This window comes from Mobula birostris, chromosome 3 (assembly GCF_030028105.1).
Source record: "Mobula birostris isolate sMobBir1 chromosome 3, sMobBir1.hap1, whole genome shotgun sequence".
Lineage (NCBI taxonomy): Eukaryota > Metazoa > Chordata > Chondrichthyes > Myliobatiformes > Myliobatidae > Mobula > Mobula birostris.
Window position 1 is genome coordinate 183,728,271 of NC_092372.1, and position 19,800 is coordinate 183,748,070.

General features: G+C 39.6%; 1 protein-coding gene across 1 annotated transcript in view; it reads left to right on the top strand.

Annotated features, from left to right (window-relative positions):
* plxdc2b (plexin domain containing 2b) overlaps positions 1–19,800 on the top strand; it is a 486,039-nt gene that overhangs the window by 324,410 nt on the left and 141,829 nt on the right. The window contains exons 5-7 of the mRNA XM_072253801.1: positions 2,007–2,129; positions 3,465–3,583; positions 4,661–4,760. Coding sequence (XP_072109902.1) covers positions 2,007–2,129; positions 3,465–3,583; positions 4,661–4,760 — 342 coding nt within the window. The remainder of the gene's footprint in view (positions 1–2,006; positions 2,130–3,464; positions 3,584–4,660; positions 4,761–19,800) is intronic.

Below are 19,800 nucleotides of genomic sequence, written 5' to 3' on the forward strand. Positions count from 1 at the left end.
GTTGAAAGAAAAGACATCAACTCCACCCCAGCACAAAAAAAAATAGTAAACAAAACTCACAAACCCCAAACCCCTCTCTTTTTTAAAAAAAAGTGACAATAACATCAAATCCCCAAGCCCCTCGTTTGCCAAAAAAAAAACAGCGACCCTAACCCTTCTCGCAAACAGACGGTGATAGTAACATCAAACCCCAACCCTCTTCCTCGCCCACAATAAACTAACAGATCGCCCACACAAAAGAACACCAACAAGAACATCAGACCCTAAATCCAAAACAGCTGCCTCTCACAAAAAGTAACTTATCGCCCACCTGCCAATTCGCAACAAGAAAGAAAACACTGAAAATTGAAGGAGACCAATATAAAATACAGTCAAGTAATCACATAAGAGATTTGTTATTCATTATTAAACAGTTAAAGTAGCCAAAGATGTCTCATTACCTTGCATTTAGAGTTAAAAAGCAATCTAATCATTGATGTGAATGAGTTATTCCCCACTATTCTGGATTGATCGAGTTGATTTCAAAAAATTGAACAAAAATCTACTGGTATATTTCTCTGTCAGTAAATGCATGTAGATTTATTCATTATACATGTACCTATGACATTTAAAGGGCACGGTTGCACATTGACAAAGCCAATAAATGAACTATAAAGTACTTACAGATAGCAGTAAGAAAAATCTTTAAAATCTGTACAGACAAGAGTAAGGGATCTTGATCTTCCCCTTCCAGGGCAAACAATTCATCTATTGAGGCATTCACATGAATTAGAGGCAAAGAAGGCCATTCATCCCTTCGGATCTATTGCACAATTTAATAAGATCATTGGTGATGTGACTACAAGCTCAACTCCACATTCCCATCCACTCACGGTGACCTTTCTCCCATTGCCTGTCAAGTGACTATCTTCATCTGTCTTAAAAATATTCAAAGAATCGACTTCTGCTACCCTTTTAGGAAGAGAGTTGCAAAACCTCACAAACTTCGAAGAGAAAAATATTTCAGCTCATCCCTGTTTTATTATTTTTAATTAGTAGTGCCTAGTTTTAGACTGCGTCAGAAGAGTAAATGTTCTCTCTGCAACAATCTGGTCAAGACTCTGAATGTTTCATTCAAGATCATCTCGCTCTTCAAAATTCCTGCCAATACAGGGTGGCCTTTATAATCTTTTATATTAAGAAAACCTTGCTATCATAGAGGATGTTGAGGGATGATCTTATGGATGTTTATAAAATTATGAGGGACGTAGACAGGGTATATCGAATCTTACTCCCTAGGCTCAGTGTTTAGAGCCAGAGGCCATAGGTTTTATGATGAGAGGGGAGAAACTTAAAGGAGATCTGAGGGATAAGCTTTTCATGCAGGATGTGATGAATATCTGAAACAAACTGCCAGAGGAGGCGGTATAGGCAAATATAACAAGAATATTTAAAAGGTGCTTGGACAATTATTTGGGTACAAAAGGTTTATGTCCTAAATGTGGGCAAATAGGATTTGTGTAAATTGGTATCATAGCATGTGTGAATAAGGTGAGGTGAAAGGGCCTACTTGTGTCTTGTGCAAATCTATGATTCTAGTTGACCTATTTCAGGTATTAAACCTGTAAGCCTTCCAATGCCTTAACATCCTTCCTTAGCCAAGGATGTAGTACTGTTCACAGAACTTGAGAAGTGGTCTCATATTCAAAAATAAGCTCCTGATTATTTCCAGCCTTTTCTGTTTGTATTTCAGATTTCTATCATATGCTTTATTTACCCTTTTTTTAAAGAAAGAAAAATTTGAACAGGATAACACATAGGCCCAAGATATTCGTGCCTCAGAGGAATAACAGTGTGTTACAAAGCTGAATTTCTGATAGTTTACTTTGAGATCTTCATTGCTTTTGGTGAAGAGAAATTCTTCATTAAATATTTAATGAGCCTTGCATTATTTATGTGCTTCAAAATCAGGAATCGTGATTCTTCTGGATATTGAATCTCATTTCATATGATCTCCTCTCTTGTAGGTTTTATCTACACAGGCGAAGTTGTACACCGCATGTTAACAGCCACTCAGTATATTGCGCCACTGATGGCCAACTTTGACCCAAGTGTATCCAGGAATTCAACTGTAAGATACTTTGACAATGGTAATTACTGATTTTATCAAGACAATTTATATGATCACAAAGATGCATTTTTTTTGCTTTCCTAAAATATGTAAAGAAATGCATTTTCTATTTTCTAAATACAAGTCATGGCCAGAGTCCGATGATTACTAGTAATATTCTATCTCAGATGTTAGTCAGGGGGCACCCCTCGGGCTAGATTAGAACAATCACTGGCAATTCCTATAAATGACTGTGCTGAATACTTGCAATCAATGATGCTGAAAATTGGCAGATCATCTCTAATGTTAATGTACAGCAGTCTTTGCTAATGCTTGTCTTTCTAAATTGCATAGCTGAGATTTCTGGAATTCATCAGGGCACAGTTGCTAATAAATCTACATCAAAGGCTATTCGCTATCATGGGTGACCCTTGGGCTATAAAGGTTTCATCCTACTTTTGTGTTATTGTCAATTGTGTCAATTTACAATCCTCTGATTGTAGGCAGCACATATTAGCCTACATCTAGTTCTGTGTCATTATGGGTTGAATAGTAGAAGGTATAGTTGCCAGCTAATAAAACTTCCTAGTAATACTTGAATTAAACCATCTTTGCCCATACCTGTCATTAGCATCACAAGGTGACCATTGACCAGAAACATAATGGGACCAGACAAATCAACAGCACAGCTTCAGGAGCAGGACAGAAGCTGGATGTGGTGACAATTAAAGTCTTTCAGCCATGTAAGAGTATGAGGCACTCTATTTCACAACCAACAATGCACATCAGTTTAAGATTCAAGAATCTCCAGGGTAAAAGAGTTTGTGATTGAAGCAAAGCTGTGTCATCATTTAAGAAAAGGTCGAATAACTGGTTCAAATAAAGGATACAGTAGCTATCATTACTGCTCATTTGGAGGATACACACAAGCACTAGTGATTTGAATTGAAAAATATTGTGTTCGTGTTGTAGTGTATATAAGCAAGTGTTTCCACTGTCACCACACCAAACTGCACAGTGCTCTGCTATCAATCGCTTCACAGGCTTTAAATTTGGTGAAAAACAGTAAAAACCAAACAAAAATGCTGGGAACGCAAAAAAAAACACTCACAAAAGAAATAGAAAAGCTGGAAGCAGTTCTACCATTGTCCCCGTCTGCAGTCACCAGGAAAAATGATTTTTTGTTAATTAAAAAAAATCCTATTTATAAAATGTTGGGAAAAAGTATGAAATAAATAGTTACCAATCTTGTTTTTCCCTGGGTAACCTGGGCTGACTGTACAACAAGCAGTATTGTTGAACAGATTTGCTTGAATGTGCTGCAAAACTAAAGGGCCTTGTTTGAACTAATGTATTGTTTTATTTGGATGTACAGGTACTGCTCTGGTAGTGCAGTGGGACAATGTTCATCTGCAGGATAACTATGATTTAGGAAGCTTCACCTTCCAGGCCACCCTACACAATGATGGACGAATTGTCTTTGGTTACAAAGAGGTAAGTGTTTCAGCTCTAGGAACTACTGAGTATTAGTATATTTGAATGACTGTTCATTTCCTGTGGATGGTATTTATTAACCTCATGAAAAATTTTCAAAGTCAGGTAAGAATATGTGAACAGCTCTTCTAATTGCAACCAGTCATTTTAAGTAAATGAATTTTGACAAATTGGGGTTACTGTGATTGGCCTTTGTTGATTTAATGGCTTGGATCTAATTTGACTCCTAGGACTGGGTGGTGCAGAAGGTGAGGGTGGGGGAGCTGCCTGAAATTTCACGTCACATTCTAGTTGTGATGAAATTACATTTAAAATGTGACCATTCTTTTGCTGTTACATTTACTGTCTGCAAAGAACATTCTGATTCTGGCAATATCTAAAGTAAGAATGACAAACAATTTATATTAATTTTTCTCAGTATTTTCAAGGAGGCAGAAGTAAAAAGAAGAGATGAGTACTGCCACTTCACTAAAATTGGCCATTGTTCTTGTAAATTTTGAGATTTTATAGTTTAAGACATGCTAAATAATTTGTACAAAGTAAGCTGGTATCTCGTTGCATCTTTCCTGTCTAATGTCTTAAGGAATATAAAAGTATATCTCCTAGCAGTTGTCCAAATTCAGAAAAAGATGAAAAATTCTCATCTCTTTGTTTTGCATAGAAAGAGGCTAATCAATTTCAGTACTCAACTTTTGTAACATTTTTATCAGCTGTGTTTCAATTCATTTATTTTGCTGAAATAAAGTGTTCATATTTATGAATCAATCATTTGCTGGTAAGTATAAGCTGCACATGGGCGATTATGATATTGAAGATGATTTCTGGAGATGCTATAGATCAGAATTCAAATACTTTACATATGTGCCAGAATATTACAAATGCAGTAATGTTTTCTGGAAGCAGTTGCAGCTGAATGACTAAAATAGCTTTATGATTTAGGGTGTGTTGCATCTTGCAATCAGTTCAGAAAAGATACAGCATCATTAAATTTTAACCACTTGTTGCCAATAGCAGTGAACATTGAACTACTGGCATTTATTTCATAGAATTGTAAATGTATTAGTTTTTTTCCTCCAGATACCTGTCTCTGTGACGCAGATAAACTCTGCAAATCATCCAGTCAAAGTGGGACTCTCAGATGCATTTGTGGTTGTCCACAAGATCCAGCAGATTCCTAGTACGTAAAATTATACTCATTCATTTAATAAATAATGTGTAGCGCCAGCCATAAAGAAGAGCTCTCAGACCATTCCCAGATGGAAGCTTGTTTCAAGTTCATTTCGTAACATACAAGTTCAGTAGTTACAAAAAATATTACATCAATTTGGTTTGGAATGTTGTTCGCTTCAATTGCTTGCATGATTGTGTTTTTTTTTCCTTTCTCTTGCACATACGTTGTCAGTCTTTTTTTTCTTTAAATTGGTTCTTTCGGGTTTCTTGCATTGTGGCTACCTGTCAGCAAACATATCTCAAAGTTGTATAATTTATACATTCTTTGATAATAAATGTACTTTGAATCTTTGAATCTAGAAGTTGAAATATAAGGTTAATTTCAGAAATATTGAATATGTAGATATGCTAGTGGGATAAAGTTTATTGTTCTACAAGTAGCTATTTTATGCAGTTATGCAGATGTACAAAAAGTGGGACACAGAGGTTAATAATGGAAATCATATATAATCAGTAATGTTAAAGAAATAAAATTCTGGTATCAGATAGCAAAGAGCCCTTTGACCAATTATATCTGAGCTTGTTGACAATATTTTTTCTGCTGTGTTGATTGCTTTTGCATTTCTAGCTGACTGGTCAGGCAAGCTTCAGCTGATAAGTGATCAGCAGATATTGAAACAGTAGTGGTCTCAGATATTCACAAACTACATTGAGTATACACACAGAATGGAAGATCAGCCCATGCAATGTTGATTAAACTCTGACTAGTCAATGCTGTTAAATACATTTGGCCCGAACAGTTCCAGTGTCAGCTGTTCTTTAAATATGAGCCTGCCTGGTGGTTTCTTTTTAGAGATGTTAAATCAACCATAACCCTAGTCAATTACTGTCAAATTGAAATTAAAGTCTAGTCACCTCAGCATATTTGTAGGTTCGTTGAAATGCTGAGAGAATATCAATTCCCTTACTTTTGTCTGATGGTAATGCAGCTTATAATTTCCATTGTCTTATTTTTTATTGATTTGATCTTGATCTTGCTGGGTATTCTCATGTGAGAAATTTTCCCAGAAAACATATCACCCTCAATAATGTATATAAACTGCCTATTTTAAATGGATGTTTTGCTGAGGAACCTCAAATTCTTTATGCATGTGTGAAAATTGAGCATGTGGCTATGATTGGCTGATAAGAAATTCTTAAGGATGTACAATTACATAGTAGAACAACTGTAAAATTAACTTAATTAGTAAAAGAAAATGAAAGGGGATTGATAGGAGTTTATTTACTTGACTACACTGGTTGTTTTGCTTTAGTTTTAATCTATTCAGTCATGACTGGCATTCATGGCACAACCCTAACTGTTCCCTGAACTGAATGGCCCTTTAAGCTGTTTCCTGAGACAGTAATGTGTCAATCATGTTGGCACTCTAGGAGTGGCAAAGAAGCCAGATTGAGTGAAGATGGCAAATCTCCTTTGAAAATGATACTGGTGAATAAATAGCTTTTTTAAAATCGTCATTTACTGCTCATAGCTTTCATTCCAGTTATACTAATTACCTAAAATTAAGCTCCCCAGCTGCTATATTGGGGTTCAAATTCACATCTCTGGATCAAAATCCTGACTTTAGATACCAACTTAACTACTGATGCTATCATTATTTAAATGATAGTAGTAATTTAGTACCAGGTACCAAAAATGGCAATTAGCTTTCTTCCTGAAGTATGTCCTCCGTGCATTCATTTTCAATCATATTTCTATATTAAATGGATACTTATGAAGTACTTGTTTGATATCTGTCCCTAAGTGGTGGACAGATTATGTCACTACTCATTATAGAAACTTCTTTATTATCATTCAATCTGAGAAAATAAGAACTGGAAAAGAGCATTTTGTGCCTTGATCCCATCCTTCCATTGATTAGATTATGATGGGCTTCATCGCTCTTCCAGCTTCCATTACCACCCACCTCTTTTGTCTGGAACTTTGTGGATGTAGACTTAGCTCCACTCTGCTATTGGAATTTCACTAGTGGTGTTCCACAGGGTCGGTGTTGGGACCACTTCTTTTTACGCTGTATATAAATAATTTAGATGATTAAATAGATGGCTTTGTTGCCAAGTTTGAAAATGATATGAGGATTGATGAAGGGGCAGGGAGTGTTGAGGACTTAGACAGATTAGGAGAATGAGCAATAAAGTGGCAAATAAAATATAATGTTGGAAAATGCATGGTCATGTACTTTGGTAGTAGAAATATATGTGCTGACTATTTTCTAAATGAGGAGAAAATCCAAAAACCTGAGATGCAAAGGGACTTGGGAGTTCTTGTGCAGAGCACCCTAAAGGTTAACATTCAGGTTGAGTCTGAAGTGAGGAAGGCAAATGCAATGTTAGCATTCATTTCAAGAGGTCTAGAATACAAGAGCAGGGATATGATGCTGAGGCTTTATAAGGCACTGGTGCGGCCTCACCTTGAGTATTGTGTACAGTTGTGGTCCCCTCATCTTAGAAGAAATGTGCTGGCATTGGAGAGCATCCAGAGGAGGTTCACAAGGATGATTCCAGAAATAAAAGGGTTATACGAGGAATGTTTGATGGCCCTGGGTCTGTACTCGCTGGAATTGAGAAGGATGAAGAGGGATCTCATTGAAACCTTTCAAATGTTGAAAGGACTAGACAGAGTAAATGTGGAAAGGAGAGTGGGAGAGTCTAGGACAAAAGGGCACAGCTTCAGGATAGAGGGGCGTCCATTTAAAACAGAGATGCAGAGAAATGTCTTTAGCCAGAGAGTGGTGAACTTGTTGGAGTTTGTTGCCACATGCAGCTGTGGAGGCCAGGTTATTGGATGTATTTAAGGTAGAGATTGATAGATTCTTGATTGGACATGGCATCAAAAGTTATGGAGAAGAGGCCGATTAATGGGGTTAAGGAAGAGAAAAAAAGGATCAGCCATGATTGAATGGGGGAACAGACACAATGGGAAAAATGGCCTAATTCTACTTAAGGTCTTTTGGAACTTAGTCCTGATTCTGAACTAATCCTTGTATTTGTTCCACTTCCTGATGCAGACTCATTATCATCTGATATTGTGTGCTGTATGCCCGATAGTTCCATTTCACGTTGTGCACTGTACTCTGCAATTCTTCACACAGATGCAGTGTTCTGTTTGCCATAGGGTATGACCACTAATGTCGTGGGCCACTCACTCTGGTCAGTTTTTACAAGTGCAACCTTTTATTCCAACCTGTTCAATTCCTACTCTGCTTGACTATTAACAGTGTACAGATCTGGACTGGACTTGCAGTAGTCCAGCTTTACATCTGATCTGTTGCAAGCATGCATATATCTTGTTATGTTAGCATAGTCTTCTAATAGTTCATTTTAATATACAAAATATTTTGTCAATCAAGCTTGAATTGTCTCACAAAACTCACAATGGAATAGATAGCAATGAAGTTTCACGTGTTTATTCCTATATTTTCCACTGGGTGGTTCAGTTGCCGTCATGGTTGTAAAACTTTATCTGGGAAAGTTTCCAATAGGACAGTTTTCCTACAATGCTACCTGGCTCATTTTACCTTGAGTCATTATTGTTCTATCTATGGTAGTTTCAATTTCAATGTCAAGCCGTAGGTTATTAACCAACAGCTTTTCTTGAAAGTCTGTCTGCTTGCTGCTGTTACTGCTTGTAGGCCAAATATTGTAGATATTGAAAACAGACCTAGTGCTTCCATGGCGTATATGATGGTACAGAGGTTTTGTGTCATTGAATCAATTGGGCCCTTAAAAGGGCCGACGGAAAAATAGGAAACCTAACAGTGAGGGAGGAACCCATTGCTACTGCTTGTCTTTCCTATATTTCCACGGCTTCTGCAAGGATCACCAGGTTCCTGAAGAAATGCTGGATTAAAACTGTCCACATACTCATAAGGAAGCACAAATCACAGCATGTGCAGGTCAAAATGACCTGGGACTCAGGATGGCTGACGTTTACAGAATTCCCTGTCAATGCGGAGCAGCATTTATCAGCCAGACGGGACGCAGAGTTGAAACCCACATCAAAGAGCTCAGGTGGTGTATTCCGTTGGTTACCTGGAGAAATCAGCGGTAGCAGAACATTGCATTTGTAATAGCCGTAGGATTGACTTTGACAGCACAAAACTACAGTGCTGCGCCAATGGCTTTTGGGACTGCCTGGTGAAAGAACCCATTGAAATAAAACAAGAGGAAAAGAATTTTAACAATGAAATATGAACTTCATTAAAAGCAAGGTGGGACAGCAGAAACCTGATCGGATGAGTACTTCCAAATCAGGAGGGATAGACAACAGGGGTATAAACACCACTGGGCTAGGCAAGCCCAGACATCCTCCCTGATGAAGATGGCAGAGTTTGTCATCGAAACATTGGTTAAAATTGATACCTGTCTGAGCTGGAAACCCAAGAAGATTTTACTGTAGTCATTGTATAATTCTAGTTCATCACAGGCGGAATGAACTTCAAACAGTGAAGTGCTTTTTATTGTTATTATGAATTATCACTGAAATTGCTTTTGCCGGTTGCCTTTGTCTTGGATCTGCAAGTTCTCGAGATATGATCATTCTATTGTCAGCTGAAGTACCTGACTGTGCTAAAGTGATCGGTGTGTGTTAGCCATTGCAACAATAGCAGACGATTGAACTGGTTTAATCGCTGTGCTGTAAGTAGTGAGTCCCCATGCATCTGACTTCTCGATCCTAACTTTCAGCTCTTTGTAATGGCTTTGAATTATAAAGTAATTTTCAGTTTTTGTTAATTAAGGTATTTTGCCCTTCATGATGTCAGAAGGTTTGTCACCATTCCATGTTTCTTTACCATTTTCTATTAGATCAACATGCCAATTCCACATTGGACACTCACCAATATGCTTAATAACAGAACCGCTTACGACAGGTGCCATTGCATCTGACATGTATCTGGCCCTGACACACCTAGGAAACAAGGATGTTTACGTCAGAATGCTGTTTCTGGATTTCATTTTGCATTCAACACAGATATTGGTTAACAAACTCCTACTCGGTTTAAATACTCCTTGGTTTAAACTCATACTGCTTGTTGAACTTCCAAATGAACAGATCTCAGATGGTCAGGATGCACAACCGCTCCTCTCTCCCCATTATGGCCAGGGCTGTGTGCTGTACGTTCTGCTCACACATGAGCGCACGGCCATACACCCAAGTAATCAGATCATCAAGTTCGATCGATGACACAACAGTGGCGGGGCTAATCACCAACAACAATGAGATGACCTATAGAGAGGAGGTGGAAGAGCTCAAGCACTGATGGCAGGGAAATAACAATAATGTCAACAAGACAAAGCAGATGATTGTTGACTTCAGGAGAACCCACACCTTTCACACTCCCCACTTCACAGCAGTGGAAACAGAAAGTACTTCCAAACTCGTATGTGCAGACATCACACAAAAATCTCATGGCCCCACATCACATCCTGAGCAGTCAAGAGAGTTCCTCAACGCCTCTAATTTCTGAAGAAGCTGAAGAGAGCTGGAATTTGCACATGCTTACCTATATCCTTCAGATGGACAGTTAAGAGTATCCGAACAAGCTACATCACTGCTTGGTACAGTAACTGCACTGCAGTGGACAGGAAGGCTCTGCAACAGGTTGTCAAAACTGTCCAATGCATCACTGACACCAGCCGAAACACCATCAAGGACATGTATACAAAAAGGTGCCTGAAGAGGGCCAGTAACATCACGGAGGATTCCACCCACCCTGCTGATGGACTGCTTGTCACACACCCATCAGGAAGTAGTAGCATCCACACCAGGACCACCAGACACAACAACAGTCACTTTCTCCAAGCACGAAGACTGATCAACACCTCCACCCACTAACTCCACCACTACTTGATTAGAAAAGCATTTAATTGGAGTACGGGGAATTATGAGGCTCTCAGGCCAAAAATTGGAAGCTTAAATTGGAAACAGATGTTCTCAGGGAAAAGTACGGAAGAAATGTGGCAAATGTTCAGGGGTTATTTGTGTGGAGTTCTACATAGGTACGTTCCAATGAGACAGGGAAGTTATGGTAGGGTACAGGAACCGTGGTGTACAAAGGCTATAATCTAGTCAAGAAGAAAAGAAAAGCTTACAAAAGGTTCAGACAGCTAGGTAATGTTAGAGATCCAGAAGATTATAAGGCCAATAGGAAGGAGTTTAAGAAGGAAATTAGAAGAGCCAAAAGGGGCCATGAGAAGGACTTGGCGGGCAGGATTAAGGAAAACCCTTAACCCTTAAGTAAAGTAGAGGGCTATAGATAAGCCTAGTATTTTCTAAGGTAGGGACATGTTCAGTACAACTTTGTGGGCCGAAGGGCCTGTATTATGCCCTAGGTTTTCTATGTTTCTATTTCTTGGCAGTCAGTTCATGTACAGCCTTATGTCATTTTGTGGACATCCAATCAATCTATTTACATATGCTACCTTGTGTATTTATATTTATTGTGTTTTTTTATTATCATTGTACTCTTTATCTTTCATGTTTTGTATTTGTGCCACATTGGATTTGGAGTAACAATTATTTCATTCTCCTTGACCCTTGGTGTACAGGAGATGCTCTTCTGCACTCCATTGTTGTAACAACTGGTTATTTGAGTTACTTTTACCTTCTTATCAGTTTAAAAAAGTCTGGCCATTCTCCTCTGCCTCTCTCATAAACTAGGGATTTTTCTTTCAGAGAACTGCCACTCAATGGATTTTTTTTTTAAAATTTTGCACCATTCTCTGTAAACTCTAGAGTCTGATGTGCATCAGAATCCTTAGAAATTAGCAGTTTCTGAGATATTCAAACGTTCTGGCACCACCTGTCAGTTTACAGCGAAAGTCACTTAGAGCACACTTTCTCTCCATTCTGATGTTTGATCTGAGCAACAAATGAAGCTGTTGTCCATATATGCATAGTTTTCATGCATTGAGTTATTGCCACATGATTGGCTGATCAGATATTTGCATTATCGAGCAGGTATGCAGGTGTATCTAATGAAGAGGTCACAATGTGTATAATACCCAGCAGTCATACTGAGAAATGCATGAGTATCACAGTAATGGGAATTTGCATTCATTTAACACCTTGTCATCTTTGTAAAGCACTTGACATACTGTGATTTACTGTAATTCATACCAGCTCTTTCACAATACAGTGTCCTCAATGAGAAGAATGATAATCACAATTTGTTTTTGGAATGTAATCAAACTTCCTGCATTTCTTTGATGTTACTAAAGGAAGCTCAAAATTACTTCAGACTGGGAAAGCAAAACCTGCCAAGAAATAGTATTGTTGATGAACACATTTTAGCACAAATTCAAGCTGAAGCAAAACACAGACTAATGATTTCACTTCAAACTATATTTGAAGATGATAAGTTGGAAGACAAAATGAATTTCAGTATAATTGAAAAAATTACATTTTGAAAACCCTTTCATGACCTTGCGTTCTCTCAAAGAGAATCACAGCCTACAAAGTACCCTTGAAGTGTAGGTGCTGTTATAATGTAGGTCAATCCATTTACACACTGCAAAATCCCACAGGCACAAATAAGAAAATGTCTAATAAATTATTTTAGTAATAGCAAGTGAGGGATAAATATTGACTACAATTCTCTTACTTGTATTACAATTCTGTGCTAATGGAAACCAGACATCGAATCTTGCCTGAGACATGGGGATTTTGAGAATGTGGTCACTTCCAGTACCCCTGATTCAGATGCTAACACACGGGCTCAATAAATAATGGTGCTGTTGTAGATTTATTAGTCAGGCTAACAGAGACTAACTGGCAGGTTCAATCAAATGCAGTTTTGTTTAAGTTGGGAATTTTGTAAGCATAGGAATTAAGCAAACTTGGGGGGGGGTGGAATACGGCTTACTTTTGAAAATAAATGTAATTCAACAGCATTAAATTAAGAAGGAAAATGACAGTTATTTAGTTAATTAAACAGATAAAGCAGCCAAGTGTTAAGTTCTGAGCTGAGAAAGCTGTAGGTTTACATAGTTAATAAAATAAATCGAGCCCAACAGGGATCGTCCAGGCCACTAAATTTCGATTTTGTGCCATCTGATCCTCAGTATTTTCATGATGGGAGACTTGGCTTTGGAAGTAACTGGATTCCCTCTTTTTGAACTGGTAGCTGGTTCCTTTATGCTCCTTGTACCCACATAGCCAGGAAAAACTTTAGGGCCAGATTTCAAAATTGAGATAGAAACTGATTTCACAACATAGCATCTACAAGCCTATGTTGTACCTGAACAGCATTTTACATACACTGGTCAGATTCAGATTTCTTTATCATGTATACAACAAGACATACAGTGATATGCATTGTTTGTGTAACAACCAGGATACCTGCACAAGGATGTGCTGGGGGGCAGTCTGCAAGTGTCACTACACATTGTGGCACCAACATAGTATGCCCACAGTGTTCAGCAGACAACACAAGCAGTAACTACAAAACCAAACAAGACAGGACAACAACAGCAAAGCAAGCCCCTATCCTATCCCATCTTTCCCACTCACACACCTAAACAGGCCTCCAAGCCCAGGACAGGCTTCTTCCTGTCCCCAGATTCTCTAACTCATAGACATCTGGCCTCCAACTTCAGATTTCATTCCAGGACTTGGTGGATCACAGGTTTGATATTTGAACTTCGACTTCTGACTTTGCATTGACCTCTGACCCCACTGATCTAGGCCTTCAGGATTTCTTAAGGCCTCTGCTTTTGGTCATCAACCTTCGGTTTTGCCCTCTGGACATCACCAGGTTTGGCCTTCAGGCCTCTACTTCTGGACTTGCAAGGACCTTTGACTCTGGTGATCTGAGGGGCAGCAGGGTCACCAGCCTTCATAACTATCTCCCATAGCTGAGACTGAACCAGGACCAAGTCGTCCCATAGTTGAAAGACTTTTAAAATTTATTTACTTTTGACACCTGAGAATCGCAGGCAGGGGCAGTGTTTGTTGCTGATCTACAATTATCCTTAAGAAAGTGATGCAAAATTTGAACCTCTGCAATTCCTCTCATACTATTTTTGGATAAAGTGTTCTAGGATAGCGTCTCAGCATTGATGAAGGACTGTATGTCTATTTCCAAATCAATAGGTCATATTTAGAACATAGAACCTATAGTAGACCACTACAGCACAATACAGTCACTTCAGCCCACAATTTTGTGCCAACTTTTTAATCTTCTCTAATATCAATCTAATACTTCCCTCCTACATAACTCTCTAGTTTTCTAATCTATGCACCTATCTAACAGTTTTTTAAAAATATCCCAAATGTATCTGCCTATACCATTACCCCTGACAGGGACTTACTGTTCTCCGGGTAAAAAATGAACCTCTGACATCGCACTCCCCCCCCACTCCATACTTACCTTCAAACATCTTAAAATTATGCCCCCTGGCATTAGCCATGTCCATCCTGGGAAAAAGACTGGCTGTCCACTTGGCGTATGCCTCTTATCATCTTGTATACCTCTATTAAGTTACCTCTCATTCTCTTTTGCTGTGAAGAGGAAAGCCCTAGCTCACTCAACCTTTCTTCATATGTCATTCTTATAGCCTGGACAGCATTCTGGTAAATCTTCTCTGCACCATCTCTGAAGCCTCTACATCCTTCTTTAAATGAGGAGACCAGAACTGAACACAATATTACAAGTGTGGTCTGACCAGGGTTTTATAGAGCTGCAACATTATTTCACGGCTCTTAAACTCAATCCCATGGATTAATGAAGGCCAACACTCCATACGCATTCTTAACCACACTATTAACCTGTGTGGCAACTTTAATAGATCTATAGGTCCCTCTATTCATCCACACTTTCAAGAATTATGCCATTAACCCTGTACTCAGCCTTCAAATTTGACCTTCCAAGATTGAACTCCATCCGCCATTTCTCAGCTCAGCTTGGCACTCCCATTGTATCCGATGACAAGATTCTACACCATCCACAACTCCATTAACCTTCATGTCATCTGCAAACTTACCAACCCACCCTTCCACTTCCTTATCCAAGTCACTTATAAAAAAAACAATTACAAAGAGAGGGTTTGTGGAACAGAGCCATATGAAATATCTTTGGTCACCGACCTCCAGGCAGAATACACTTCAACTACAGCCACCCTCCACCTTCTATGGGCGAGCCAATTCTGCATCCACACAGCCCATTTTCTCTGGATTCCTTCTGACTTTTGAATGAGCCTAACATGGAGAACCCTATCAAAACCCCTATACACCACATTCACTGCCCTACCTTCATCCATGTGCTTTGTCACATTTTTAAACAATTCAGTCAGGTTTATGAGGCATGGCTTGCCTCTAACAAAGCCATGCTAACTATCCCTAATCATGCTATGCTTCTCCAAATCATAACAACAAAAGATTCTGCAGGTGCTCAAGATCCAGAGTAACATATACAAAATACTGAGGGAACTCCACAGGTCAGACAGCATCAATGGAAAGGAATAGAGTCCATGTTGTCTCTTTATTCATTTCCATAGATGCTGCCTGACTTGCTGATTCCTCCAGCATTTTCTGTGTGATGCTTCTTCAAATGCTTGTAAATTCTGCCTCTAAGAATCTTCTAGTCAGTATGGATTTACGAAGGGGAAATCATGCTTGACTAATCTTCTGGAATTTTTTGAGGATGTAACTATGAAAATGGACAAGGGAGAGCCAGTGGATGTAGTGTACCTGGACTTTCAGAAAGCTTTTGATAAAGTCCTACATAGGAGATTAGTGGGCAGAATTAGGGCACATGGTATCGGGGGCAGAGTACTGACATAGATTGAAAATTGGCTGGCTGACAAGAAACAAAGAGTAGTGATTAACGGGTCCCTTTCGGAATGGCAGGCGGTGACCAGTGGGGTACCGCAGGGTTCAGTGCTGGGACCGCAGCTGTTTACAATATACATTAATGATTTAGATGAAGGGATTATCATTAACATTAACAAATTTGCAGATGACAAAGCTGGGTGGCAGTGTGAAATGTGAGGAGGATGTTATGAGAATGCAGGGTGACTTGGACAGGCTGGGTGAGTGGGCGGATGCATGGCAGATGCAGTTTAATGTGGATAAATGTGAGGTTATCCACTTTGGTGGTAAGAACAGGAAGGCAGATTATTATCTAAATGGAGTCAAGTTAGGAAAAGGGGAAGTACAATGAGATCTAGGTGTTCTTGTACATCAGTCACTGAAAGCAAGCATGCAGGTACAGCAGGCAGTGAAGAAAGCTAATGGCATGCTGGCCTTCATAACAAGGGGAATTGAGTATAGGAGCAAAGAGGTCCTTCTGCAGCCGTACAGAGCCCTGGTGAGACCACACCTGGAGTATTGTGTGCAGTTTTGGTCTCCAAATTTGAGGAAGGACATTCTTGCTATTGAGGGAGTGCAGCGTTGGTTCACAAGATTAATTCCTGGGATGGCGGGACTGTCGTATGTTGAAAGATTGGAGTGACTGGGCTTGTGTACACTGGAATTTAGAAGGATGAGAGAGGATCCGATTGAAACATATAAGATTATTAAGGAATTGGACACACTGGAGGCAGGAAACATGTTCCCGCTGATGGGTGAGTCCAGAACCAGAGGCCACAGTTTAAGAATAAGGGGTAGGCCACTTAGAACGGAGTTGAGGAAAAACTTTTTCACCCAGAGAGTGGTGGATATGTGGAATGCTCTGCCCCAGAAGGCAGTGGAAGCCAAGTCTCTGGATGCTTTCAAGAAAGAGATGGATAGAGCTCTTAAAGATAGCGGAATCAAATGTTATGGGGATAAGGTGGGAACTGGATACTGATTGTGGATGATCAGCCATGATCACAATGAATGGCGGTGCTGTCTCGAAGGGCTGAATGGCCTACTCCTGCACCTATTGTCTATTGTCTATTCTCCAATAATTTGTCCACCACTGAAGAAAGACTCACTAGTTTATCGTTGCCAGCATTATCCCTATGCCTGTTCTTGAACAAATAAATAACATTTACCACCCTCCATTCACTTCTGCTGTGGCCAGTGAGAATGCAAAGATCATTGCAAAAGGTACAACAATCTCTTTCCTTGCTTCCTGAAATAACCTGGGGTGTATCCCATCTGGCCCTGGGGGCTTACCTATCCCACTGTTTTCATTAGTTTCAGCAATTCCTCCTTCCTAATGTCAACATATTCTAGCATGTAAACCTGTTTTACGCTGTCCTTGTAAAGATCAAGCTCCTGCTTACTGGTGAATACTGAAGCAAAGGATCTCCCCTACCTCCTTCAACTTCAGGCATACGTCTCCTCTTCTATCCGTTATTGGTCCTAACCTCGCTAGTCAACATCCTAAGTTTCATGTACACATAGGACACTTTGGGGTTTTCCTTAATCCTTCTTGCTGATGCCCTCTCATGCTGGATTTTAGCTCTCATAAGTCCTTCCTGTTCTCTTGTAACGCTCTAGAGGCCTGGCTAATCCTTGCTTCCTAAAGCTTATGTAAGCTTCCTTCATCCTCTTGACAAGTTGTTCCATGTCTCTTGTCAACCATGCTTCTACCCTGCCATCCTTACTCAGAGAGGAGAACCTGCTTCCCTTTGTCTTATTGGTGTTACATGTAGGTTTTGGGAGTTGATAACAGAGTAGCCCTGGCACTGTATTGCACTGTATTTTGTTGATGGTATACGCTACAGCCACAGTGCATCAGTGATGGTGTGATTGAATGTTTAGGGTGTTTGATTGTTCTGCACATAGTCTGTACTGGATGGAGTTGAGCTTCTTGAGGGTTGTTAGTGCTATACTTAAGTGGAAAGTATACCACCAAACTGCTTGGAGTGGCTTATAGATAATGAAAAAGCATTGGGATGTTTGGAAGGATATTGTGTGCCTTCGGATAGTGAGCCCTGACCTACCTATGTAGCAGGATGGAAGATCAATGATAGTAGTTAGCAAAGTAATCTGCGCTAAGAAATTCTTGCACATCTGGGATGATTGATCTCCAACAATCACAAACTCCTTCCTCTGTACCAGGTCTGACTTTGTTCATTGGAGTGCTTTCCCTTGATCCTATTGGCATCAGTTTTATAAAATTCCTTGTTGCCATTTCAAAACAAACCCAGACTTCTTGGTGCTTGGATGGAGCAATCTGGTCAGCATGGATCATTGGGCTAAAGAGTTTGTTTCTGTACTGTACTAAAATGAAGGGCAGTCATTTGTCCCGTCTCAACTCTGTAATTCAGCTCTATGAGTTTTATTTGTACAGGGGACACTGAGGATTTGAATCTGAGTGGTCCTTGGGAAATGCAAACTGGGCAACAATGAGCAGGTAATTTTTGGTGATTGAGAGCAGACCAATTAAACAGTAATTAATTGGAGTGAATTTGCCATGCTTTGTGCGAGTAATGCGTATCAGGCAAATTTCCTCATTGACACATAGATGCCAGTGTTGTAATTGCACTTGAATAGTTTGGCAGGGGTGCACGTAGTTCTGAAGCACAGGTCTTAACTACTTCAGCTAGGGTAGTGCTGATCCCATAGCCTTTACGTAGCCACAGACATGATACCAGAATGGTATGTTGCCTCCCAGCTGCTAGGGTCAAGGATGTCACTGCACAGCCTATAAACACTTTGGAAGAGAAGGGTGAACAGTAAGTTGTTCCTCACCATTTATATTAATTACTTAGAGAAAAAAATAGAATAAATTCTCTATGGGTAAGACCATAAGGTACAGGAGCAGAATTAGGACAGTCAGCCCATTGAGTCTACTCTGTAACGCATTATGGCTGATTGATTAACCCTCTCAACCCCACTCTCCTGCCTTCTCCCAGTAACCTTACACACCCTAACTAATCAAAAACCCATCAACCCCTGCTTTAAATATATTCAATGAGCTAACCTTCACAGCAATGTATTCCACAGACTCAGCACCATCTGGCTAAAGAAATTCCTCCTCATCTCCGTTCTAAATGGACACCTTTCTATTCTGAGGCTGTTCTAGACATCCCAACTATTAGAAGCATCTTCTTCACATCCACTCTATTTAGGCATTTAAATGTTCGATAGGTTTCAATGTGATCCTCCTCCCCTATTCCAGTGAGCACAGACCCAGAACCATCAAATGTTCCTCATAACTCTTTCATTCCCAGAATCATTCTCACGAACCTCCTCAAAAGTCACCAATGCCAGCACATCTTTGCTTAGATATGGGACCCAACACTGCACACAATACTCCCAGTGTAGTCTGACCAATGCCTTATAAAGCCTCTCCATTACATCCTTGCTTTTATATTCTAGTCTTCTCAAAATGAATGCTAATATTCCAGCATCTGAAGAATTTTTTGTGTTTATAACATTGCAATTGCCTTCATTACCACTGACTCAACCTGAAAGTTAACCTTTAGGGAATTCTACACTAGGACTCACAAGTCCCTTTGCACTGCTGATTTTTGAATTTGCTCCCAATTAGAAAACAGCCTACACCTTTATTCCTTTCACCAAACAGCATGACCATACACTTCCCTATACTGTAATCTACCTGTCACTTCTTTGCCCTTTCACGCAATCTGTTGAATTTTTCTGCAGGCTCTCTGTTTCCTCAATACTACCTTCCCCTCCACCTATCTTTGTATCGTCTACAAACTTAACCCAAAAACTATCAATTCCTTCATCCAAATCATGGACATATAATGTGAAAAGAAGCAGTCCCAGTATCGACCCCTACAGGACATCACTAGTCTCCAATAGCCAACCAGAATATCCTCCTTTATTCCCACTCTTTGTCTTCTACTAGTCAGCCAATCTTCTCTCTATGGTAATATCCTTCCTATAATAACATGGGCTCATATCTTGTTAAACAGTCACATGTATGGCACCTTGTCAAAGGCCTTCTGAAATTCAGAGCCTGTGGTGTAGTCCATCTCATCCATGTGACTTTCAGCTTCCCAAGCATCTTCTCCTTAGTAATTGCAACTACACTAAATTCTGCCTCCTGACACTTTCAAACTTCTGGCATACTGCTGCTGTCTTC